Here is a 24,790-nt window from a genome sequence, read left to right as displayed (position 1 = left end):
TTCCTTTTCATTAAAACAAAGTTAAAATCACATGAAGGAATCTGTTCTTTAAAAAAATGCACAAGCCTCAGTGCATTCTTTTACAACTGATGTCTCCTCTGCTTACCCCACACGGGATCCTGCAGACAGAGGAGATGTCCTTCTGACAGGCACAACCAACCTCCTTCATAGGCTCGGATCCCTGCTATCCTGTGGGCTCCCAGCAGGGCACTGCACTGAGCCTTGCTACCATGTACTTGGCCTTATTCAAGAGCGAATATTGGACCACTCCAACTACCCCAAAAATTGCTCATTGGCCCTCTTTCAGCCCCCTTTTAAGCGTCAGCCCAACGCTTCTTTTCTACCTAGCTGTCTGCCTCCATCCCCTCTCACACTGGGGTGTCCCGATCCTGCTTGCTTTTCTTTCTTTCCTTCTTTCTTATTTGTTTTTTCCTGCTGTGCAGGCTTCTTTATACTTCTCGGTCAGGTGCAGATGAGACCCCCCGCCCACTCTGAGGTGTGAATGTGGCACCTGACTAGTCTACCTGCATCTGCACATGAGTGCGCGATCAGCCAAGCACCGTAATCAACACTGGAGGAGTGCCTTCATGCGCCCACCTGTGCCCATTCTATGCCTGCACATTCTCGGGATTTGATTATTTATTTAAAAACCTGCACTATGCCACAGACCACTTATCACATAGATACATAGGGTCCTTATTGTTATGTTCTATGATTCCTTAAAATACCTCTTTTACATTGGCAGTATAACCTGCTGTTCTTTCACCAGGTTTTAGTCATGTTTAGTGTTAATACTATTTCAATTCAAGCAAATAGCTTTAACCTGGTGTACTCAAAATATCATGCAATGTGGGTTTTGGCACAAGGTATATGACAGAAATAAAATAAGGGAATATGCGCAGGAGATTGAAGTGACAAGCAAACCTTCATGGTGTGAATGTTTTAACTTAATTGGCTTTATATTCAGTATGAATCAAACAATAGTCACTTGACAGCACATACAGAAAATACCTGTCATGAATGTGTTGACAACATTAATTGATTATTAATGTTAAAAGAGTTTATACTCAAAATTATGTTTATATTGGAAGCTATATGAATTGGCACTTCATGAAAAAACAAACACTTCCTAACTAAATGGATTGACAGAATATGGGGAAAAGCAAAAGTTATCACTTAACTAAAATGACTTATTTTTTTATTTAGCCCTGTAGATGAGAGATTAACAGTTTTCCCACAGTTACTATTGTAATAACTTTGTTAACCGAACAAGGTAATGGGTAATATACAGTAAGTTGTATTTTTCATATTACCAACGATATTACCAACAATAAGGGATTAAAAACAAAAGCAAACATTTGTGTTAAGAATCATGTAGCACATTGTTTCCTTGTAAAATAACTAATTTTCTTTTCCTTTTGGAGATGTAAAATACAACCAAGGCATTTATACTTTTGAATTCATTTTAATTATGTTTCTTAAATCATAACATGTTCTTTTTGTTGTTTTCTTAAATATTGTTGATTACAGGATATATATATCATTTCCACTATGGAAGAGCAAACCCCGCTCAATTTGATTTGCCTCAAGCACAGCAAAATCACAGAAATGTTTGCTGAATGTTGTCCAAATATTTGATTTGATCTGTGAGACAGCAGTGCTAAACACTGTGCCATCATGTCTAAAATAACAAAATATGAAGATGGAACAAATATCACAAACAAAGTGCAACAGACAGCCACAAACTATAAATAAGTAAATAAAATATAGATCATTGTGCCCACAGAGCTTCAATTTTGGTGCACAACATAGGCCAGGTAACAAAGCAGCAGCAGTGTTGTTTGAGTGCTCCTGTAAATACTTAATGGGATTAGGTCTTGTGCCTGAAAAGATTGTGACATATGGATAACTTTTTTGTTGTGATCATTGCTGTATTGACTGTGGTATGATCACCCTGGAAGACATTACTCCCGCAGGACATTAAAAATTGCTGTTAAACATGATGAAGGTATTTGCTCATAATTAAATTGTAATGGGTACTGTGGAAGAGTGCAGGTATGCCCAGGCAATGCTAGGGAAATAGACTCTGTGGGAACCAAACACTTTTGAAATTGTGCTGTGATCTGTAGGCTGTTCCACTGTTGAAGTCAGTCATTTGTAGAAAACATTGTGAAGGATGACCATATTACATTTCTTACTATGCTTTTAACATTGTTGTGTACTTTCTGTAAAGTATAACATTGTCAGTTGTAATGAATAGCCTATGCACTGCAGTTTGATAGTGGTAGACTGCCCAGTAGCCTTTCTTAGTTAACCGCTTGTACATGCAAAGATTGACATCTGTGGCCAAGGGATGGTTGTACACTCTGTAATTTGATTTACTGATGGTTTCTAAGCATGACCAGTCAATGGATTGCCCTGTCCCTTTTTAAAATATTGTAATATTTTTATTTAAATACTTGAATACCTCAGCTAATCACCGGTCTCCATTGATATCCACCAACTGAGAGACTGGGATGTTGTCCACTTCAGAATAAGCCTTCAGTTTTTGTTGGAAGGTGGCTTGGTCTCAGGGGTAAAGCTCATTGCTGACAGTGATTTTTGAAAACTGAGCTGTGCATTATATCACTGATCATTATGTACTTTGAATGTAGTTTACATTATTTTGCCAAAGAATACTCAAATAATACTGCCCTCCATTAACATCTTATCAAATGAATTCATCTTTTGAATTCTGTTAATATATAGAAAACATGTTCAGTTGGTTAAAATAATTGTATTTATGTATTAATTAGAAAATTCTGTTGTTTAGCTCCTTATTAGTTTCAAAATGTTCTTCTTTATTATAAGCATAGAATAAATCCATTCAACTACAAACTGTGTTGAGTTCTTGTCTGTTCACCCTTTTATCTGAAAGCAACACACAGACTGCACAGTTAAAAAGTATAGCTTCCAACTATAGTTGTAGCTTACTGTCAATTTCCTTCTTTATGCTTCCATATGACACCCCCCCTAGACACTATAAAGCCTGATCTTCTATCATAGTCACCAGTGTGTTGGTTTCTAGTTTGGACAGCATTTTTATTCATAACATACCTCATTAACATGTAACATCTCCTGTGTGGAAACATACTCATTCGATATATTTTGTGTACTTTCATTGTTCTAGAAGTTTTTGTCTCTTTGACTACTGTAAGTGTCCTTCATTGTTTTACTTTGCATACTAAAATAGATAGATAGATAGATAGATACTAATATGTTTGCATGTTCAGTAGAAGTTTATTTTAGATTTTAATCTCATAATTTTGTTACATTCCTTGGACTAGAGTTTGCTCTGAAATTAATTCTATAGAATAAAGATTCATCTTGTTTGTAACAGAAGCTTTCAGTTTTCGGGACATGATGTTAGGCATAAAATTACACTTTTTAATTAACCATTTTTTCAGTTACATTTTCTGGAACATTCTCACATTTTTCATAGTCTAATTTAGGGTTACAGGAAGTAGGAGCCTATACTGTCAGTAGTAGGCAAACCTCATCTAATGCACACATCCACTCAGGGTCAGTTTAAATGTTGCCACTTACCCTAACATGCTTGTCTTTGAGATGTGGAACCATACCCGAGTACCCAGAGAAAAAATTGCAGACTCTACAGAGAAAACAACTAGTTTTAGGTGTTAGCAATAGTTAGCAGGACTAACTACTTTTCCATTTGCTGCTCTTAATTAGTTAAGAAAAGTAAGTGCATATTGTTTTATTTTCTTCAGTACTTATCAGTGTGTTACTTGAGTTAACTTTTTAGAGTCACCAGTTAACTCCAAAGGAACTAATACAGACAGTACTAGCAGAAAAACATGAACTGATTAATGAGAAACAAAAAACACAAGTTTGGAATTAGCATTCTAATCATTTGTGTTTCAAAAAAATAAATCGGATAGTAATTTGTAGTAGTTTGCAACCCTTATTACTATTTTCAGTATAATTATGTACATATTTTTCACATGCTAAATAATTCTGTTTGGTTTATTATAAATTACATTCGATTAAGCAGGTTTGAGAATGTTTTAAGTCTATCTATAAAAAGATAGCAATCACACAGCTAGTGTAAGACTGAAGGAATATCTTCACAAATTATACAATACCTTAAATGAAACTTCAAAAATGATATGATAATATATTTTAGTCTGTTATAAATGCATTTTAATGAATAGCCCTTTTCTGTAGCAGTCCATTGAAATGTCTTTAATTTGAAAAAACAGATTAATATCTATAGCTCCCCTAATAAGCATTGACAGACATGGAGGCAGATCGATACATGCACAATTTTGATCACTTACACAGTATTCATAATATAACATCTGTATTTTTGGCATTTTTCTTGTAATAAATGACCAATATATTTTCCTAGACAACAAAAATGTTAAGCCTTTAATCGCTACCAAACTAGTAAAATTCATTTGTGAAAAGAGAGTACCCCATCTGACCATGTTTGGTACAGGATATATTTGACAAAACAAGTGGCTTATAAAAACTGTCATAATTGTCAGTGTTTTTTAATGTTGTATCATATATGCCAACACAATATTTTTACTGGCATAATTTCATTGTTACTGGTTATAGCCTAAACACACACATACACACACACTACTGATTCCATTATATAGTGATTTTGGCTTTTAAACAATGAGAGAAGTAAATGTGATATCAATATAATGACAAATGTAGCAGACTCTCAGTCTGGCACAAAATTTTAGATAAAGCTTTAATTTTATTTCCATATTATTAATGATTACATGTATTTATCAGAATCTTAGTTATAATAGCATTGCATTCATACTAAACACAAAAACATTTCTTTTACTGACAAGAAAACTATAAATATAAAAATGAATCGGGAGACATAGGGCTTAATGAAACTTACTTAGTTGAACACAATCAGATGTTATCAAAATGCCTAAGCTGTTAGTTGTGTTTTTGGTTTCCTTTTTTTAATAGAGAAAAATGTTTAGATTTCTCTGAATATTATTTGGTTAAAGTTGGTCATAAGATATTCCACAGATTGTAATACTGATCATTTTTCACCATGATATGCATATTCAAATATACATTGATTAAATCTCTTTCAGTGACATATAGAACTAACAGCAAAACTCCAAGGAAAAAATGTTGCTGACTATAATCTTACTCTTTACTGAGAGGTGTTCCTCTAAAGAGAACTTTCAATGATGTTATTTTGATAGTGTTCATTACTAAAGACAGTTAGAAAATTTACAGGAATACTATGTTGTTGTTGGGCTTGTTGGTGCCTATATGATGGCACTATATACAAGTATCTTCTTTGTTACATCATCTTACATATTAATAAATTTAGCTCTCTTATAGGTTCATTAAAAACATGTACAGTATGTTGCACGTAAGCACTAAAATTGTGAGCTCTTGTCTGTAAAACCCTCAGTATGTTATTCTGAAACAGTATGTGAGTGATTGGGGAAAAACATCTATGCCATTCATTCTTTTACTTGTCGTTTTAATGGGTTTGTATAATTTCTTGTTTTCTACAGACAGAGGCATATGAGAGCCAAATTTTCTGAGCTGAAGCAGCCGTTAGAAGACAAAAACAAGCTTATTGCCAAATTAGTACAACAGAGTCCAGTCATAAAAGGTAAATGAATACAGTGATGCCTTAGTTTATGTATTTGTTATCTAATTATGCATTGTAAGCCGTATTTCCATTATTATCATATTGGTAATTCATACATAGAAATTAAAAATAATTTGCTAAGCAGAAATGTGTTTATATGAATAGGAAAATTAGATGTTTCATTTTGTAGTACTTCTTGAGTAAAATCTTTTACCCATCCAAATAAAATATTCTCTAAAAATAGACAGTACAAGATCTTCTTGGACTAAAAGCACATTATTTTACAAAATACCACTGATTCTTCATTAATAAAAGAAAATATTGTGGGATTGTTACTTAAATATAATTTTGAAATGCTTATTTCAAACGTGGTTTAAAAATACTGTATATTGAACATATACACATCCTAAACACCTAGAGCCTTAAATTAATAATTTAAATTAAGCAGGTTTCAAAAATGTATGGGTGGTTTAAATAGCAAATTACATTTGTCAAAAATCAAATCCAAACTAGAGTTCAACATTTGTATGTGGACACCTTTATTTAATTTCGTTCATGTTGTGAGGCTTATGTAATATAGCACTAAATAATATTTTAATAGAGAATTATATCAATAATGTTAAACAGATGTTTGGAAAACATAGCTGTGTAAGCTTCAACATCTGTGCATTTATCTTTTTAATTGGCTTCAGGACTTAAAGGCTGTTGTTACTATTACTAAAGTCTATTAGAAAAAATATCATAATCAAGTCATATACTATGTTTCCCTTTTTTCCCCAAGTGTTTTGCTAAAACTCTTCTGAACATGTGAGAAATAAAAACAAACCATGTTTTAAATGTCAAAAGAGCTTTCATTTTTCATACATTTCTAACTCAGAATTTCATGATAATTATATTTTGAAAAAAGAAACACACAGTGAGCTGCTGTGAATGTATTTTCTAATAAGCAAAGTCCTTGATAAGTGACTACACTACTTGAATAAATCTGTTCTGAAAAGGTATTTCTTAAAAATATATTATTAAATTATCTTACAGCTATTGAATAGTTAAAGCATTATTACTGATGCTCTGAACAATGCAGCCTCTTTTTAATGTTATTTCAGAAGTAACCCTGAAAGTTACTTAAATTGAATTTGACCTCTGATCCTAAAGTTTAATACAGTTGCTTACGGGTTTGTACAAACTGAAAACCATTCTAGTAAGAATTGATTTCATAATTATCTTGTATTCTAGGAAATACCAAAGGTTCTGATGCTGTCGTGGATTGTCAGAAGACATTTGTACTTGGCTCAGTGTCTCCTTGTCCCTTAAATGAAAGCCAAATTACAACAACACACAGAGAAAAACAGTTGATGGTAAGTTTTCTTTGGATAATGCAATTAAATTCACTTACTGTATTTAAAGGAACAGTTTAGGTAATATTACTAAGCAGATGTAGCAGGTTTCAGTTCAGAATCTGTGTATATAAGCATGTTTATGGCTGTGTGATTGTTATAAAATACAAAATGTGTCAATTCTATTCAGATTTAAACATTCACTGTATCTACTGTAAATTTTTTTTAAATATGATAAGAGAATAACACAATTGATATAAAGAGGTTCAATTCTTAGTTTTAATTTCATATGTGTAGTATTTATTATACTTCATACTTATTCTTTGAAATGTATTTATTTTTGCTAAATGTCATAAAATTAATAAATGCATTAGCTCAGAAAATTAAAAATTTTATGCTTTCCATAGTGTCCACTGTTTAAAATAAATCCAGAATGGCCAGTATTAAGGGCTGAATTAGAGCTTTAATATCTGTTAATTTTATAAATCAGTTATTGTAAAAATCAGGAACATTTTCTATTGTGTGTTTATTTATTCTAATAATGACACAAAAATAAAAATAGAGTGAGATTTACTTTTTATGAATCGTAAATTACAAGGGATTATGAAGTTGATTGTACTTTCTTTTATTATATATTATTATATATATATATATATTATATATATATATATAATATATATTATATATATATATATAATAATTGCATTTTTAAGGACCAACTAGATGATATTCAGAAAAGAGAGAAAAAGCAGAAACATATTATCAGCATTAAAGATGAAGAAATTAGAAACTTGCAACAACAGTTAAAGGAAACTTGTATTTTGACCAAACCCTGCTGCTCAAGCCAGACCGAGTGTGGTTCTGAAGTAAGTTGCTTTTGTTCTATTAATATGTGGTACTCCTGTATTTATTTACTTTGTTTTAGTTTACATTCTCAACATGTATCCACTAAGTGGCGCTGTTGGATTAAATGCTTTGCTGAAGCAGAAGGATTTCTCTGAGGTTTAGTCATATATTAACACTGTAGTGATTATCATTTAACTTTATTTGTTTAAATAAGCCAGTGATGGTACTATACTAATTTAGAAGCAGTAAATAAGATATTATTTTAATCAGTAAGCAGGTGTAAAGGACCTGATGACTAGTGCCTTATGAAAAAGAGTTAGTTTTGCATCAACTGGAAAAAGGTTGCAGCTGATATCAGCTGATGAAGGTGTTGAGTTTTTCTATAAAGGATATCCCCTTTAAAGATGTGTGCCGGATAAATGTCAAAAAAAAAAAATCACAGAGACGTGTTTCCACTGAGGCCTTTAAACACTATTTGGAACTGATGCTACCATCTTATTTTAAATATATTCTACTAAAAATAATTAATGTAATTATCTGTGGATAAGAACAACTTTTCCAATTGTAAATAAAAATGAGTGGCATGGTGACATAGTGAACAGCATAGTGGTTTTACAGCTCTCAGAGACTGTAGTCTGATTCTGGCCCTGTCACTGTCTCTGTCTCTCACTCACTATTGAGTGTTCTTATTTTCTTTATGTGAGACTTGTTTTTGCTTCAAGTACTCCAGTTACCCTCCTGTGTCCCAAAGAAATATAGGTTTGGGTAGTTGGCCTAGATTAAGTGTTTTTAAGTGCCTGAATAACAAAATTGATGGAACAATAAATAATGATGTTTCTTTTTCACGATTAAAAGTTCCTAGTTTATACTTCCCCTGTTTTTTGGAACAACTATTCAACAGTAGATACCATTTTGCGTCAAAAATATACTTTTTGTAAAACTAAATACATCATGTAGATAACAAAATGAGGTTAATGACTGCACATGTCATAATAGAAATAAATGTCAGTGATTGTGGGGAGGCATAGATTGTACATGTATATTTAATAATGTCTAAAACACACAAAAGTAAAGATGATTTTATTCATCGCCATAAAGATTATACTTTACTTTCTAGTTACATTTTGACTGTGTTCCTGCTGATTTTTCTTTAATTGATTTAGCACTGACAATAATTTTTCTTTTTTTTTTTAATCTTTACATCAAAATTTTAAACAGTAAGAAAACGCAAATATTTTGTAGGAAGAAAATCAGAAGTAGGTACTTTATTGTCATCAGGAAAGGATAAATGCTTGAAAGGTTTTGAGTTCTTTGAAAATCACAAGGAAGATTAGAATTCACACATATAAGTTAACAAGAACTTTAGTGTTGTACATATTGTTGTATATTTTCAATACAGAATATTGCAGAAACTAATAAAATCAAGTAAGAATGGGGATTAGTGCTTTCCACTTTGATAAATTCTTTCGGTCTTTTAAAAATTAAAGCTGAGCATATTGATCAAATGAGCTCTGTAACATGGTTTAGTGTAATTTTATTAAAAAAACAAGAATGGACTGGTAGTAGTAAAAATAACAAGACACAGGAAGTATATCTGCTGTTTGAAAGCAGTAGGTGAGTATAGTATGTTATGTGTGTTAAGTAATATTTGTGGTGAACTATACATTTTATCCAGTGTATACACTATACATTTTGGGTCTATGTTTCCTCTTTAACTGCTAGTACTTACTCCTTTCTCTAATTAGCTTATTTTAGTTTTGATTTTTATGTACAACAAGGAATTATCTCACAAGTTAAGGGCCCTAAAACTTTAGGCATGTACAGGTATAAGCACTTAATAACCCCCCTTACTTTTTTAACATGTAATTTTTTCACAGCATGGCTTCATTATATATTTAATTAGAGTTTCATTACTGTTACTCACTGCAAAAAAACTAGTGTCAAAATGAAAGGTATATTTTACAGATACTTTTTTTTAATAATAATGACAGATTTCCAATTCTCTAAGTATTTACCATCTTTGGTGTAACCCAATTAAACAGGCTATGATTCATCTTATTGTCTTTGGAAGTCATATAAATTAATTCAGTAGTGCAACCTATATGGAGTAATGTTCATTACAAAGAAATAGAAAAAAATGTTGCAAAAGCTTATTTTGTAAAAGTCAGTACAAAGATTTGAACGACTGTAATGTAAAGGCCATTGACAAGCCTCAGTAGCTATGCTCTATACGTGAGATGGGAGAAACAACCTATGACAATAATTGTTGAATTACTTTACTTATCTAACTGTACGAAAGATAAAGATACCAAATGATTGTGTAGTCTCATACAACTAATAATGGACATTTTGCCCTTGACACCAAGCACAGTTTTTTCAAGTGTAAAACTGCCTTTCATACTTCTACCATTTTGCATGGTTGAGAGAGTGTCTTGATAGGTAAATGATGAGCAAAGTACAGAGACCTTCTGGTAGAAAGCTTACTACTACCTCTTGCAGAATATCTAGTCTTGTGAGGAAATTAATCTAATTCTACATGTACAGTGGTATAAGATGCACATTCCAAAATCCACTAAACATGTCAATGTCCTCAAGTTTTTTTTGGTTAAAGCCTAGACCTCGGTTTAATCCAAACCATATATCAGTAGTTAATTTCTGTTTACCCTTAAACATGTCCAACCTTTAGGGAGCTTAAGATTTTTTTCCAAGAAGGATGGGATGCTTGTAGTGTCTAAATGTGCATTCTCTAGTCAATATCCATCCATCCATTTTTCCAACCCGCTGATCCGAACACAGGGTCATGGGGGTCTGCTGGAGCCAATCCCAGCCAACACAGGGCACACAGGCAGGAACCAATCCCGGGCAGGGTGCCAACCCACCACAGTCTCTAGTCAATATATATCCTAAAAACTGATGGTAAAATCTTGGACAATCAAGGAAGGTCATTCAATTTTTTGTTTATTTATAATAAGAAAGATTTGGGTGATTTTTACTTTGCCTTTCAAAATAAGTACACTATAGTAGCTATATGTCTGTAAATTTAATATTTTGTAGCAAGTTAAAATTACAAGGCTCTTATTTGTTAAATTATATTTTTATATGAAAGGTAAATTGGAAAACTCCAGATCCAGAGATGAAGAAAACTTTACATTTTTCCTCGACTGGAATAGCTAAGGATGAAAGGTGAAATAAGTTACTCAAAGTATGTGTGGTATAATCAATTGCTTTACAAAGAGATTGTACTTATTTTTAACTTTTTTTTTTTCTTTCTTTAAGGCCAGAATTGTTTGATGCTCTTAATGAAGTGCAGAGCAAACTGCATATCTTACAAAATCTAACAAGAAAACAGAAGGAACATCTTAATAAATTATGGTTCAAAAATGAATCAATACATGGTAAGAGAGATCTTACTTTACATATTTGTCTTTGCTGTAAAGGACTTTTGTATATCATACATGATTTATTCTTGTAGGGCTTATTGGATGTTGGAGGCACTTGCAAACCTCAATTGTGTATAATTTTGCTTTCCAGAGGTCTCTGGTTCCTTATAAGATGATATGTTTTGCAAATAAATGTAATGTTTCAGAAATATCCATCACATCCATGTATCTATTATCCATCTGGCTTGATCCCATTGCAGACATCGGAAGCCAGAGACAACCCCAACAGCATTAGGTGCATGACAGAAATACATCCTGGACTTGCAGCCAGGATTTCAAAATCATACAAGCCAATTCATTGTCAGTGTGGACTTTTCATTCTTTCCCTATGTCTAAGTGGGTCTTCTTCCAAGAACACTGTTATTTTTTTTTTTCCTCTTTTCTCTAACATCCCAAAAATTGTGCAGGTAAGGTTAATCACCAGTCCCAAAATCGGCCAGTGTGAATGGGTATGTGTGTGAGGGAGCCCCACAGTGGACTGGGGTCCTGTCTAGGACTGGGTCATACCTTGTCCCAGTGCTGACAGAATAGCCTCCAGCCCCATGAGTTGCTGAAATGGATTAAATAAGTTTGTGTTATACTAAAAATAAAGAAGTTTTTTTGTTTTAGTTTTAGATATGACATTATTTGGAGGGTAAATATACCTGATTGTTTTATTTTACTGCTGATTCTACTGCAATGAAGAGGCTCTACTATTCATTGTTATTGTATTTAAGGAATATTGCATATAAATGTAATATATTTGACTCAGTATGCCAAATACTTTATATTTCAACTAAGTAAACAAGGTAGACTATAATAATTAATCAGTAATTCTTATAAAAGTAAAGATTGCATTTTTGAATGTTATGAATTTGTTAAAAATTACAATTGAACAGTCCATGTAACTGGATATAAACAAGAGCCTTATGTTTTCAGGCTTTATCATTGTGTTTAGTTTAATTCTAAAGTGATAATAAAGTGAATCTTAAATTTTAACACCTGTGAATTGCCATACATATTATCTGTGATTGTAAACATTCTTATATGGAATTATTTTATAATTATAAGATTGTTTTTCTGTGTCTCTTTTTAATTTAAAATTTCTGTCTTTTATCATGAATCCTTAAACTGATTTTTTGACATGTGTATGTTGTGAAAATTAGGCTTTGTATTGTTTTATTTTTATATTGATGAGTGGTATTTTAACATCTTATTTACTAATGGGACTTTGCTCAAGAAATTAACGGAGTAAGGTGCTTTAAATATGCTTCCGGCACTTTTTGAAAAATCAGCTACAAAGCTATCTCATGCATATGCAAATTTGAGAACTACACCTTCATGAATATGCTAATATACACTGAAATGTTTCATTAATTAGTAATCGTTGAATACAGTTACATTTAGTTTAAAAAAAAAAAAAAGAGAAAAAAATAGAGCAACAAAGCCTACCCAAAACTTTATTCCAGGGTTCAAAGATAATTAAGAGACATAGTTGGAAATTTTATTATGTATTATTACTGTATGAAGAATTATCACAAAGACATTATAAAATAATTATTTATATTCTCATGCTTAGAATTAAAATATTTTAAAACTTTATTATGCAAAGTGGACATTATCATCTGCGGTGGGCTGGCGCCCTGCCCAGGGTTTGTTTCCTGCCTTGCGCCCTGTGTTGGCTGGGATTGGCTCCAGCAGAACCCCGTGACCCTGTAGTTAAGATATAGCGGGTTGGATAATGGATGGATGGACATTATCATAAAGCACTTTAAAATAAATTAAAACTATTATTGTTCATTGAATTCTACTTATAATAATAGAAATGTTAAGTAGAATAGTGCATTGCATTAAAAACTAAATAATTTTTGAAATAAAATACTGTATTACTTCCATGGTTTAAAGTATGTGTGTATTTAATATAAAGGTTAAACACATTTTTCCATCTTGAAAATTCTCTGTTTTGTTTTTGAAAGTTTGGAAGCAATGAATTACCAATAAGTCTTATTAAATATGTTTTAAAAGAATTCTGATCATAAAATAAAATGTGAAACCACATTGATTATACAGGGATGGGCAAAAAGTAGGTTTACAGTTGTTCGTATGGAAAAAGACATGCAGGTTATGATTAATACAATAGCTTTATTAATTCAGTAGCTTTATTAACTCAAAAGAATGACACAGTGGCGCATTGCACTTAGGTACAATATCGTAAGTGGTGAAATTGCTGGCCTTCATTATTTACATATTCTTGTGGTCTACTTGCTAATGACAATAATAATGAGAAGAAGACAAATAAAAAGACAAATAAAACAATAATTAATAAATAAGAGAATAAACTGTGTTTTGCCTATTCTCAACTGTAAACCTTCTTTTGCCCCCCCCCCCCATATTATAAATAGTTAAAAAAATGTAGAAAATATAAAATTGGAATAGCTAATAATAAGCTAAGTAGGAAAAATAAAAAAAATATAAAATATAAACAAACTTTGCAATTCATGCAAATTAATATTTTTAGATTTATCTCTGAAAGTATTTAGGTTTTTACTCTATTTTGAAATTTCATTTTATTATGCAAATATTTAACCCTAACCTTGGTAACAATTTTCTGTTTTAGAGGGTCAGTTTTCTATGCCAATACAGTGTACTGATGTAACAGCTGAACAAGCAGAAGGACCGTTCCATACTTCAAAGAAGCAAGATATGGATAAAGAACTAAACAGTACATCTATAACATCCCGAGGAGTGTGCCCAGATGAGGAGTATATGGATTCATTGTCTAAAATTAGTGTCAAGTATCCCCCTAAAGAAACTGACTATGAATTTCTGAACAGTACACAGGAAAAAGTAGAAGCTGGTGAAATTGGAAATACAGACCCCTTTGAAATTTTCAAGAAAGACAGAGATGAAGCTGCCCATTTTGAACAGGCTCAAAACTGGGGCCATCTGCCCTCACATAAACCTAGCACAGCTTTGCCAAATGTTAACAAAGACTTTTTAACACCACCACCATCATCATCATCATCCTCAACCACAGTTTTGACTCATTTCTCAGTTGAGACTGTACGTGGGCCAGAACAGGTAAGATGATATAAACATAAAAATGACATATACATTATAATAAAAAATGCAGTACTTGAGTAAGACTTTTTTTTTTTTTTTTAATCTTTTTCTAATTTAACATAGGGTAGCTACTGTAGGTTCATTTAGTTACTAGAAATTCGGCAGTATTTTCTCTCATCATTTGGTTCAAATCCCAACCTGACCACTGTCTGTATAAAGTTGTCATGTTCCTCTCTGTCTGCTTGGGTTTTCTCCAGATTGTGTGATTTCTTTGTACATCCTAAAAATGCACGTGTTAGATTAACTGGATACTGAAAATTGGCCCGATATGAACGTGTGTATATGTGTATTTACCTGTGCATGATTTATGTAATTCACTATGCCCTTTATTGTAATCATGCCCCAGATGTTTACAGGAAAGACTTCAGCTTCCTATAAAAAAGCGAGGAAATGCAAAACCAGATTTTTTTTGTTTTGTTTTTGTTTTTATGTGTATTTATTTATTTTTTGTAATTTTATAACCAAGTTAGATAAAAGTGTTGTTTTTATAACACAATTTCAAAAGTATTTGTTGAATGTCTTCCAGTGCTGGAAATTACAGGTTAAAAACTATCTACAAAAGCAGTGTCAAGTGCATGTGATTATTATTTTTTTCATAATTTAAAATTTGACCTGTTTGCTTACCATATTAGTATCTAGTTATTTCACACAGAGTGAACATAACAAACTCAGATGTGTTTTACCTGTGTATTACAGTACCAGTATTTACTAGAGCAGAAGCATCCAAGACAAAACTTACAAATAACAAATGCTTTATATGTATTCTGCACAATTTAAAACTATGTTGTCTTAAATTAACACTTTAACAGGGGTTGCCTATTTTGAAACAGTCTGTTATTTTAAGTGTTTGATTCTTAACAGTAAATTATAATTGCCATTCATTGTACACTGTCTAATGACCCATTTTACAGGCATGCAACTCTAGTCAAGTTTCAGAAGTCTCAGGAGTTATTTATTAAAATTATCTAATGCTGATTTATCCAGCTAAATGTTTTTATATGTATGTGTTTGTGTGTTTGTGTGTGTATGTATGTATGTATGTATGTGTGTGTGTGTGTATATATATATATATATATATATATATATATTATAATGTGTGTGTGTATGTATGTATATATATATATGTGTGTGTGTATACATGTATAATATATAGTGTGCGAGTGCATAGTTTTTTGCATTATTTTTCACAGCTGTAGTGGTAAGGGTTTTAGTGATCTAAATTATACTATTTCACTTATGACATGTAGAAGTCCCGTGGAGCTGTGAAACACACATTCCATTATGTTAACTTGTTATTTGTTCTTTCTTCTCTATTATCTCTCTTGATTGTTCTTTTACTAGTTGTGTTGTGTAGCTGTTTTTTTTTTTCTTTTTTTTCTTTTTGTTGGCACCCTGCTTTGTACCATGCCAACTGCATTAAAATAAATGAAACAGCTGGTATGTGATTACAAGTTTATAGTGAAGTACACGGCTTTAAAATAATAATAAAAAAGGAATTGGTGTTGAGCTGTCACACAGCATGGGGCAGAGGGTTAGATAATTGACATTTTTGCAGATAATAATGTGTTGAAGACTCCTCTGTTATGAAAAGATAATGGGTCGCATCGAAAGTAGTAGTTGTAATGCAGTGACAATTTTATTTGTTCCCATTGAGCTATATATAAAATTACATTGTAAACAATCTTATTGCTTTCAATGAGGCTGGGATAGTTTCAGTGCTAATGGAATTCTACTTTTTCCAATATTGTTGTTAGCTGTTAAGTCTAGCCATAAATCTAAGCCTTAAATATATGTTTATTATAATTTATTCTGCTATTTTCATACAGATGTGTTTACTTTATAGAGTTATTTCCATATTTTAGACAGAGTAAGGTAATTCAACAATAACTTTTATTGAAAATTTTTATTTCAACTGAATTTTTCTATTCACATATGTATTTACAATTCTAAGAATACACAGTATGCTGTGCCATTGAAGGATTCTTCAAATATGTCCTTATAATTTAGACAACTGTCTAATTTAGTTTTGTGGCAGATTCATATTTACATTGTCTAAACTGCAGATGAATTTGTCTAATTTTTAATAATTTGAAAGGAAATTAACTAAGGTCTTTTCTCCTGTTTATGAATGTCATACGCATGTGAAAACAGTATGTAATATGCAGTAAAATACAAGCATGTATTGTTTACTTTCCAAACCTTAGTAGTAAATCAAAGTATATCAAATCAATGAAGTTATTTGCATCACACTTAGTCTTTTTGTTTGACGTAACAAATTTCAAAATGTTATTCTGTTTAATTACCTTAAGGCACACTTGAAAATGTTTTGTACTATTGCTGTCCTTATTTTTAGGGGGAAAAATATATATATATATAAGCAAGACTGTAATACTGTATATTTTAAATACATAAATTAATCTAACATCTGTCAGCCTATAGGATGGACAGTAATGACTGCATACCAAAAAAAACACTTCTAAACCCAAAAAATACACAGAATTTCAACTTATCTATTCATAATTGGGCTCTGAACCAGCAGTAGGTCCTTCAATGTAAAAGTTAAGAGATGTGTTACTGTCGTTATTTACAAAATATAGGGCTGATTTTAATGCAAGCTGAAAAAGTTCTTTGAATTTATGTATTATAATCCACCAGCTACAACACTCAGATTGTAACAAAGAAGTGTGATGTGCACCCTAAGCCATGCTTTTAAGTTCCTGCTTAAAGAATATTAAATTGTAAACTACTATAAGCTAGAGCACATGACAATGGTTGATATGTACATAATTGCTTTTATGTAATTAATACTCAGAATTTTGCAGTATTCCCTTTTACTTGTTAAGTAGCGGAAAACATTTTTGGACTGTTAATATGTACAGTATTTACAGTATTTGCTTTTTCAGAGAATAGTTACTGTCATACACTTTATATATAAATATAATTGTACAATAAAATAAAATGTCATAACCCCACTTGAGCTGGTATACACACAATTCTAGTAGTGAGAAAGTAGTAATAATGCATGTTAGTTCTGGTCATTTGGAATTAAAGAAATTGAATTCCTTATTGTAGATGCTGCTAGCACAACCTTGTAAAAACCCAAACTTAACTCACATCTAAAATACCAAAACATCTGTACTGGGACATGAAACATTAAATGAATAAAATGTAAAGTACTTGCTAGACATTTTTTAATTGTGGAACCTGCTGTAGAACCTACATATTATTCATTGCAGCTTTGCATGTTTGGTTATATAGCATGTGTGTAAGGTAAATTTGTACTATGATGACTCAACAAGTTAATCACCTGACTGTAGCAACTTCATTGAGGTCTTGGAGAAGGAGAAATACTTCCTTCACTTTGCACTCCAGTTTGAAAAAAGTGTTTTTTTTTTTTTCTTACATTACAGTAACAGGCACTCCATGAAACATTATGCAGCCAGTTCTTGTAAATACAAGCATGGTTGATTTACATTTTTTTAAACCAGGATGTGGCTGTTTTTTTATTTCTTTCTTATTATTAATATGACTAAAGCATAGCATCATTTCTGAGTATGTGTGCATTACTCCTGAAAATGTTCCCTCTTAGCCATCTCCCAGGTTTGGTCAAGCATTTTGCTATTGGAACTGATACTAGGTTTGCTGTCACAAAAGGTCCCATAATAGGACACAGGGTCACATTTATGTTTTATCATGTGGCCAAACTGCCCCTGATGAGCAGAAGAGATAATTAACTATCCTAAGTGTTAGTTCACTATGCCATGACACTGGTGATTTGGCAGTCAAAAGTACACCCTTGCACTGTTTTTTGCATAGTGTCCATGTGTGAATTCAGTTTTGATTAGCCCCCAAATTATTATCTGGCAATCCATGGAGGTTGCCACATCACTGCAGAAAGTAAGAGTGTCCATATTTGATGTGTTAGGGCCTGTTGTGAAATCCTCTATTCCTTTGATGGTGCTGTTTCTGTAAGCCTTCTTGTGAGTGAGTGGCTTTCCGTAGTGTCCTGATGTTGCCATGCTTTAGCTCTGTTCTCGTTTACCTTTTACTGGTGACCCTGATGCATATCACTGATGGTCATCATAATTGTAGCTCACATTTGAAACTAATCTGAAACCCAAGTCAGGTTCATTTCCTACACCTTGTTACAAGCAAAGTGAACAATTGGTTGTTGGTGCAACTTGTGATTTTTTAAGCATTTTTTGAATGCTTGAAACCTATAAAATGTCTTGATGCTAATTAGACTCCTTTCAACTGAAAATGTCTCTAAGCAGCTTTATGGTTTCATTTAACACAGTGTTTTTATTTTTCAGAACATAGACTGAATGGAAGACTACACAGTTAATCAAAGTTGATAGTGAACTTAGTTCTAATTGAATTAATTATTTACTTGACTCATGAGTTAACTTTTTGTATGTATCTGAAATTACCAATCTTTCTACAATTCCGCATTAGCAAGAGTAACTACAGTGGTTATTTTTTCTGATTTAATATCCTTTAATATGTAAATATCACAGTATTTTTAACACAAGTTATAAGAAGTAAGATATAAATTGTTGTTGGGAAGTCATGTGTGTAGATATGAGACAGACAGATGTAGGTGAATCTTTATAAATATTTTGTCCAAGAACCATGTGTGCATTCACTGATGTCTACACTCATGCTGCATGTAAAAAATAAAACAAAAAAAACTAACTTCCCTTTCTATGGGTTATTTGGTTCTGCCCATTCTGGCTTTCTTGTAGTCTGTTGTAAAATCATAAACAGGTGTCACGGATAATAAAACTGCTGTCTTGAACAGAAATGCTGCAGTTAAGTTAGTACAAAAAATGTACAAAACAAAAATGAGAAGGCAATGGAATAAACAACCCTTTTAAGGTTTGTTCTTTTCTTTATCTTTTCTGTGTAGGTATTGCATTATTAATCTATTAACAGATAGAGACTTTTTTTTTTTTTTCAGCTATTGCCTCATACTGTATTTAATTATTGTATAATTTTGTATAATGTCCTAATTATTTCAGATATCTTTCTTTATCACATGTGCATGTAACTGTTTGTTCTACAGCATGACATTTTTTCTTTATCTTTGTGTCAAGTTTCTGGTTTTAACAGATAGGTGTAATAGTAAATGCTGCTGTTTACACTTTAGGTGATTATGTTTGAATCATTATGAAGTCACTGTTAATGCTGGACTTCCATATTCTCTGTGTACTTGCCTCACTGTTATGAGAACTCTCTGGGTTTCTTCCTTTATTCCTAACATATAGTTTGTTAACTGCACCTGTAGATTGTGCTTATATGACCGAATTTAGGTGTATTCATGACTATTCCCTGTGACAGACCAGTGTGTATAGTTGGTTCCTGCTTTGGGCCCAGTCCTGATACAATAGACTCAAGTTCCTTGCAACCCTTTAACAGAATTAAATAAGATCAGTAAATAGAGAGTGGTATGTTCTTTTGGTTTTTATTTATGTTTATTTCCAAATTTAATTTAATTGTAAATTTTCTCATCTAATCTAAATCTTTTTTTTAGTTTATATACTTTTGCAGTTATATGTGACTCTTAACTTTCAGGAAACACAACTGTGCATTTCCTTGTAAAATAATCAGACTTTTTATGGATTAGATATAGAAAAAAGGGAATACAAATCATCTTTACTTACTTATGTCAGTTTATATGTGGGTAATGTATTTTGCCAAATACTGTATACTGATAACTTACCAGCTTAGGAATTCTCAGATTAACACCTTATTAGAAATCATGAAATGTCTGTGTATGATCATTGATTTAATAAATATAACCAAGTAGACACATCTTAGTAATTAAGAATTGAAATCTTAATTCCTGTAGAAGGAAACAGGGTGTTAAAAAAAGAGACAAAATTCAGCTTGTGACTTTCCTGCCTTCAAAACATTTCAGTTTGAAATGGATTTGCCTGTTTTTGCAGTATAAGCCTAATTTAATGCACTATGTCTGGTTTTGTAGTTTTTTATAATGTGTATATAGCTTGATTACATTTTTGCAATGACACCAAATGCTTAAAGCAAGAGGAAAACGCATGTTCCTGTAAAGTAAAGAACTGTTGTTAATTCTGAAGGTAATATCTAATTTTTGACAATTCTATGCTGGTTATATTGTTTGACTTTTCATAATAGAGTAAACTGATATTTTTTTAATATGAACTTGATGATATGGTGAACATAGTTATATATTAATGCTAAAATGCTTGCGGCAGTATTTAAGAAGTGATCGTGTTATACCCTAACACGGCTAAAGTGCTGAATGCTTAGGCATTTTAAGTGACTGCTTCTACCTTACTTTTACACAAATGCAGTATTTGGAATGGGTATGTGTTCAGTACAGACAAATAATAAGGAACAATACTGGGATATACAAAACTTGTTATGAGAGCTAATGCATATTAAATAAATGGAATTTTACAAGAGCTGTAAAAATGTTTGAAGTAGCAGATCTTGCCCATATACCTTGTGCATACTTTAAAAGTAGCTTAGTTAGCATGGTCTTGATCACTGTAATACACCGAGTATTTTGTTTAAAAATATCTTCTATAAGGAAAATATGATTCAATGCTGGGTTCCTAATTTTAAAATGTGAGCATTGCCAAATTCTCAGCTGTAAATTTAAGCACAGCTGAAAATAATTTGTGTTGCATTAATTCTGTAGAAAAAAACACAACTTAATTATTTTTTTCCCGTTATGTTTAGCCCTTCTGGAGCCCCCAACACAGCAGAGAAAAAGAATTGCTGCAGGAAGGCTTTACTGATACTGAACAAAATGCAAGCCCCAATAGGTGTGAGTTCTGCCAAGCTCTCCTCCCAGCAGGCATTCAATCCAACATGGAACTTCTCAGGCATCTTAATTCACACTTTGTAGATTCAGCAACCAAAGGATTCTAATATGTAAACATTTGAACGTTTGAATAAAAGAACTTTTTTTTTTTTTTCAAACTATGGAAAACTGTTTTTAAAAAAGGAAATTGTATTATTTCTCTGTAAATGTAATATTAAATAAATTAATCTATTTTAATTAGGGAATAAATAAATACCAAGTCTGAAACTTGTGTTTTATTGAATCCCCTAAGCTGTGGTTAAAAGATTTTATCATTGTGCACAGGTAAAATGCAATTAAATGGAATATTTTACATAATAAAAAAGAAATGTTACATCATGTATTTTTGTCTTGTAATACAGGAAACATGCAAGTTTGATTTTGACCTTTAAAGAAAATATCTGTTAATTGTCTTAAACTGAAAAGCATTATTTAATATTTACGTAGATAGTCATATTTTATTCTTGCAGGGTTATTCCATTTGTTTTATTTACATTTCTTTTTAATAAATTTCCAAGTTGTTTTAACCTAGGAAGCAGTTATGGAAATCAGGAAAAAGAAATGCTTAACTGTTATTTCACTGTAAGTACATAATGGCAGAAAATAAATGTATCAAAATACTGAAGAGTATGTACTGTTTCACTACATAATATGGGTATTCAAATTATTTGTATTTATATATGTAACCCTTTCCTATTCCCCCAGGATTTCTGTAGGATGGGTGTTTTCTAGAGTTGCGGATAGTCTTTAGTTTTGGCATTTAAATACGGTAGACAGTTAAAGTGCAGTGTAATTGAGGGGTTTGAGGGCATCAGAGGATGCTCAGTCAGTCAGTATGGTCTACTAGGATAAACCATTTAACTACCTGGCTTGGTACTTTACACAAGTCACTTAACCTACAGGTGTCCTAATTGTAATGTATATACAGACAGTTAGATTTACCACAGAAAGACTCAATGTGTAGATAAGCTTATGTGGAAATAAGGAGTGAGTTGTACATTAACAAATGTCTGTTTTAAATATCTTTCGGCCAATTATAAATTATTATCAAGTTTGTTTTTTTTTCTCAATACTATATATTAGTATCTGTTGGCTTCAGAGTACTAGGTGGGATTTCTAGGCGGTATACTCCTTTTACTATGGGATTTTAATTTAAATTTGGTTTATTTTGAAGGCCAGATAGCTATATAACATTTAAGTAACAGTTTTACATATATTTTGAAATGACTTAAATTTAGGAAGATATACTGTATTTTTTCATGTTAATTGAACTTTTTAAAATGAAGGAATAGTGTTTTGGCACATGCAAAGAATATGAATAATAAAAATCACATTTATGTGACCATTTTTCAAGTTTTAAAAATTGTCTTATTGAATCTACAACTATAATTCCATTGCTCAAATATGGCTAAAAGAAAGACTATTTGATAAGGAATGCAAGTAGCATGTTAAAAGTTATGGTATGTATAAAGAACATCTAATTATTTCCAGATGGCTGCTTTAATACTATACTTGTGCAAGTTCCACTAATAAATTATGCTGTTAACGCAGCACATTTGAACATGCTACATTAGCACACTCAGTGTTTTCATGTACATTATTGGAAAAAAGTCTTTAATTTGTGAATGAATTTCATATCATAGTGCACTCATTTTGCTCTGGCTAAGTGTTATTGCAGATATACTGTATAAGTATTAGAATATTTTACTATATTGTATAAATTTTGTCTGTTAATACCACCTCATATTAAATACTGTTGTTGGGTTTGTCTTTTTAAAATAGTTATTAAATGAGGTTCATTTTTCATGTAATGCTTTGTGCATCTTTTATGGCACAAGATCTTGTAGAACAGTGTCTGCAGTCTAAATTGAAGAAATGTGTGGAAAGTAACACTATTTAAATATTCTTAATACCCTAAATGGCGTATACTGTTGATGAGTGCATTCAGGTACTAGTATGTTATATATTCATTTTTGTAATAAAGGTTGCTTTTTAAGAAAAAATATTTTACAATTAAATGTAAGTAGAAGAGTACACTAGAATGTATATGTAGGACTTTACAACTAACTTCTATTCAAGACTGAAGGCTGTATTCAGGCATTTGGTGCTGCAGTATCAGCCAAAAATCAGTTGCTGCCTTTTTATAGCATTACACGTAAAGTGCTCGATCATCCCCTATAGACTTAAGAATGGCTGATTTTGTGCATGCTGTGATATACTACAGAATCCTGACTAAAATACTCATCAGGTACTAGCTACTATTCAAGCATCAAATTAGAAACATCAGGTAGGTTATCCTTGTGGTTTCAGGAATTATCTTCAGGCTTATTCTATAACCATAGTTTAAAGTTAACATCAGTTAGGAATACTTATTTAATCTTTCAGATTATGATCATGTACACTATGGCCTCTGGGAAAAACCATAATATTCAGAAATAGTGTAAATCTAAACATGCAAACAGTAAGTAAGAAGTGCAGATTTGTGGGAATTTAATCAAAAAAATTGGAACCATTACAAAAGAGACAGAGGGTATTTTTTTCTTCTGCCATTGCGTGGTTAGGATCTAATTAATAGCTCATTGTGTGATGAAGAAAAAAGGCCCAAACATTTCTTCATTAAATAGGAGTCATTGGGGAAAACATTATTGTTCCATTGTGATCTAAAGGCAAAATATAGTGTTTTATCAGGGAGATATACAAAACAGAAATTGTGCTTGGGTAATCTTATCTTATTCTGTGGTAAGGGCAAGGCGTGAATAAATAAAACGTAGGTGTCTGTAAAAATTTCTCCACATTTTATACATGTGTGCGAGGTTTAGGTTTCAGTACAAGCAAATTAGTGCATGTTATGCTTTAGCATCTTGCCTGAATTTTCCATTTGATTAAGCAGTATGTTTATTAACAGCATGGCAAATAATTTAATAATTTTCACAAACTTGCAAGATGATGTGCTATAAAAAGGATCATTTGTTCAAACAGAGCATCATGCAGGACCTTGCAGCCCCTTTAATGTGGATTTGTAACACTTGTGCTATGTCGATGAGCTGGTGTGAAGACTGCTAACTGGTTTTATTACTTCTGCTTCTGAGTATTGCTCAACCTTTGGTGCGGTGCATGCATTACATCAACTAAAAACTGCTCTTAAAGACTTTGATTGGTATTAGACAGAACCGCAATTCCTTGTTATTGGTACTGCAACAATAAAGTTCAGATGCCTAAGGAGAGCAGGCTTTCCCTAATTAATTTACTTTCATTAATAAAATATTTCAAATTGGAAATATGCACCAAATGCAATATAAAGTTTGTCATGTAAATATTGTTCTTTTGGGTGAACCATTTGGGAGAAGACAACTTTGTATTTAATTTCCTTAGCTTTTAACAGTATCAGACTTCTTTGTTTTTAATTGAATGCTTTATTGCAGCAAATCAAAGTTAGGACTTTGGCTGTGAACTGCATCTTTTCCTCATAATAGTCTATTTATATACTTTGTGTATTGAACCTAAACATTATGATTTTTAAAGTTTGACCTCTGTTTTCTATACAGTCTGGGCCTATATGAAATCAGATTAATGTAAC

At 31.8% G+C, this 24,790-nt stretch overlaps 1 protein-coding gene across 3 annotated transcripts in view; it reads left to right on the top strand.

Moving 5' to 3' along the window:
• Window positions 1-22,560, top strand: part of tank (TRAF family member-associated NFKB activator) — a 60,323-nt gene extending 37,763 nt beyond the window's left edge. For 2 of the 3 annotated variants that reach the window (XM_051930583.1, XM_028806407.2), the window contains 7 exons: window positions 5,562-5,662; window positions 6,875-6,996; window positions 7,689-7,841; window positions 10,928-11,004; window positions 11,098-11,216; window positions 13,858-14,321; window positions 21,090-22,560. In XM_051930583.1, the coding sequence (XP_051786543.1) occupies window positions 5,562-5,662; window positions 6,875-6,996; window positions 7,689-7,841; window positions 10,928-11,004; window positions 11,098-11,216; window positions 13,858-14,321; window positions 21,090-21,281 (1,228 nt within the window). In that variant the 3' untranslated portion in view covers window positions 21,282-22,560. The remainder of the gene's footprint in view (window positions 1-5,561; window positions 5,663-6,874; window positions 6,997-7,688; window positions 7,842-10,927; window positions 11,005-11,097; window positions 11,217-13,857; window positions 14,322-21,089) is intronic. The other variant, XR_007935527.1, reaches the window with a different exon arrangement.
• Window positions 22,561-24,790: the final 2,230 nt, after the last annotated feature.

Source organism: Erpetoichthys calabaricus, chromosome 8, assembly GCF_900747795.2.
Source record: "Erpetoichthys calabaricus chromosome 8, fErpCal1.3, whole genome shotgun sequence".
NCBI lineage: Eukaryota > Metazoa > Chordata > Cladistia > Polypteriformes > Polypteridae > Erpetoichthys > Erpetoichthys calabaricus.
The sequence above is the reverse complement of the archived record's forward strand: the minus strand, read 5'-3'. Positions and strand labels throughout refer to the sequence as shown.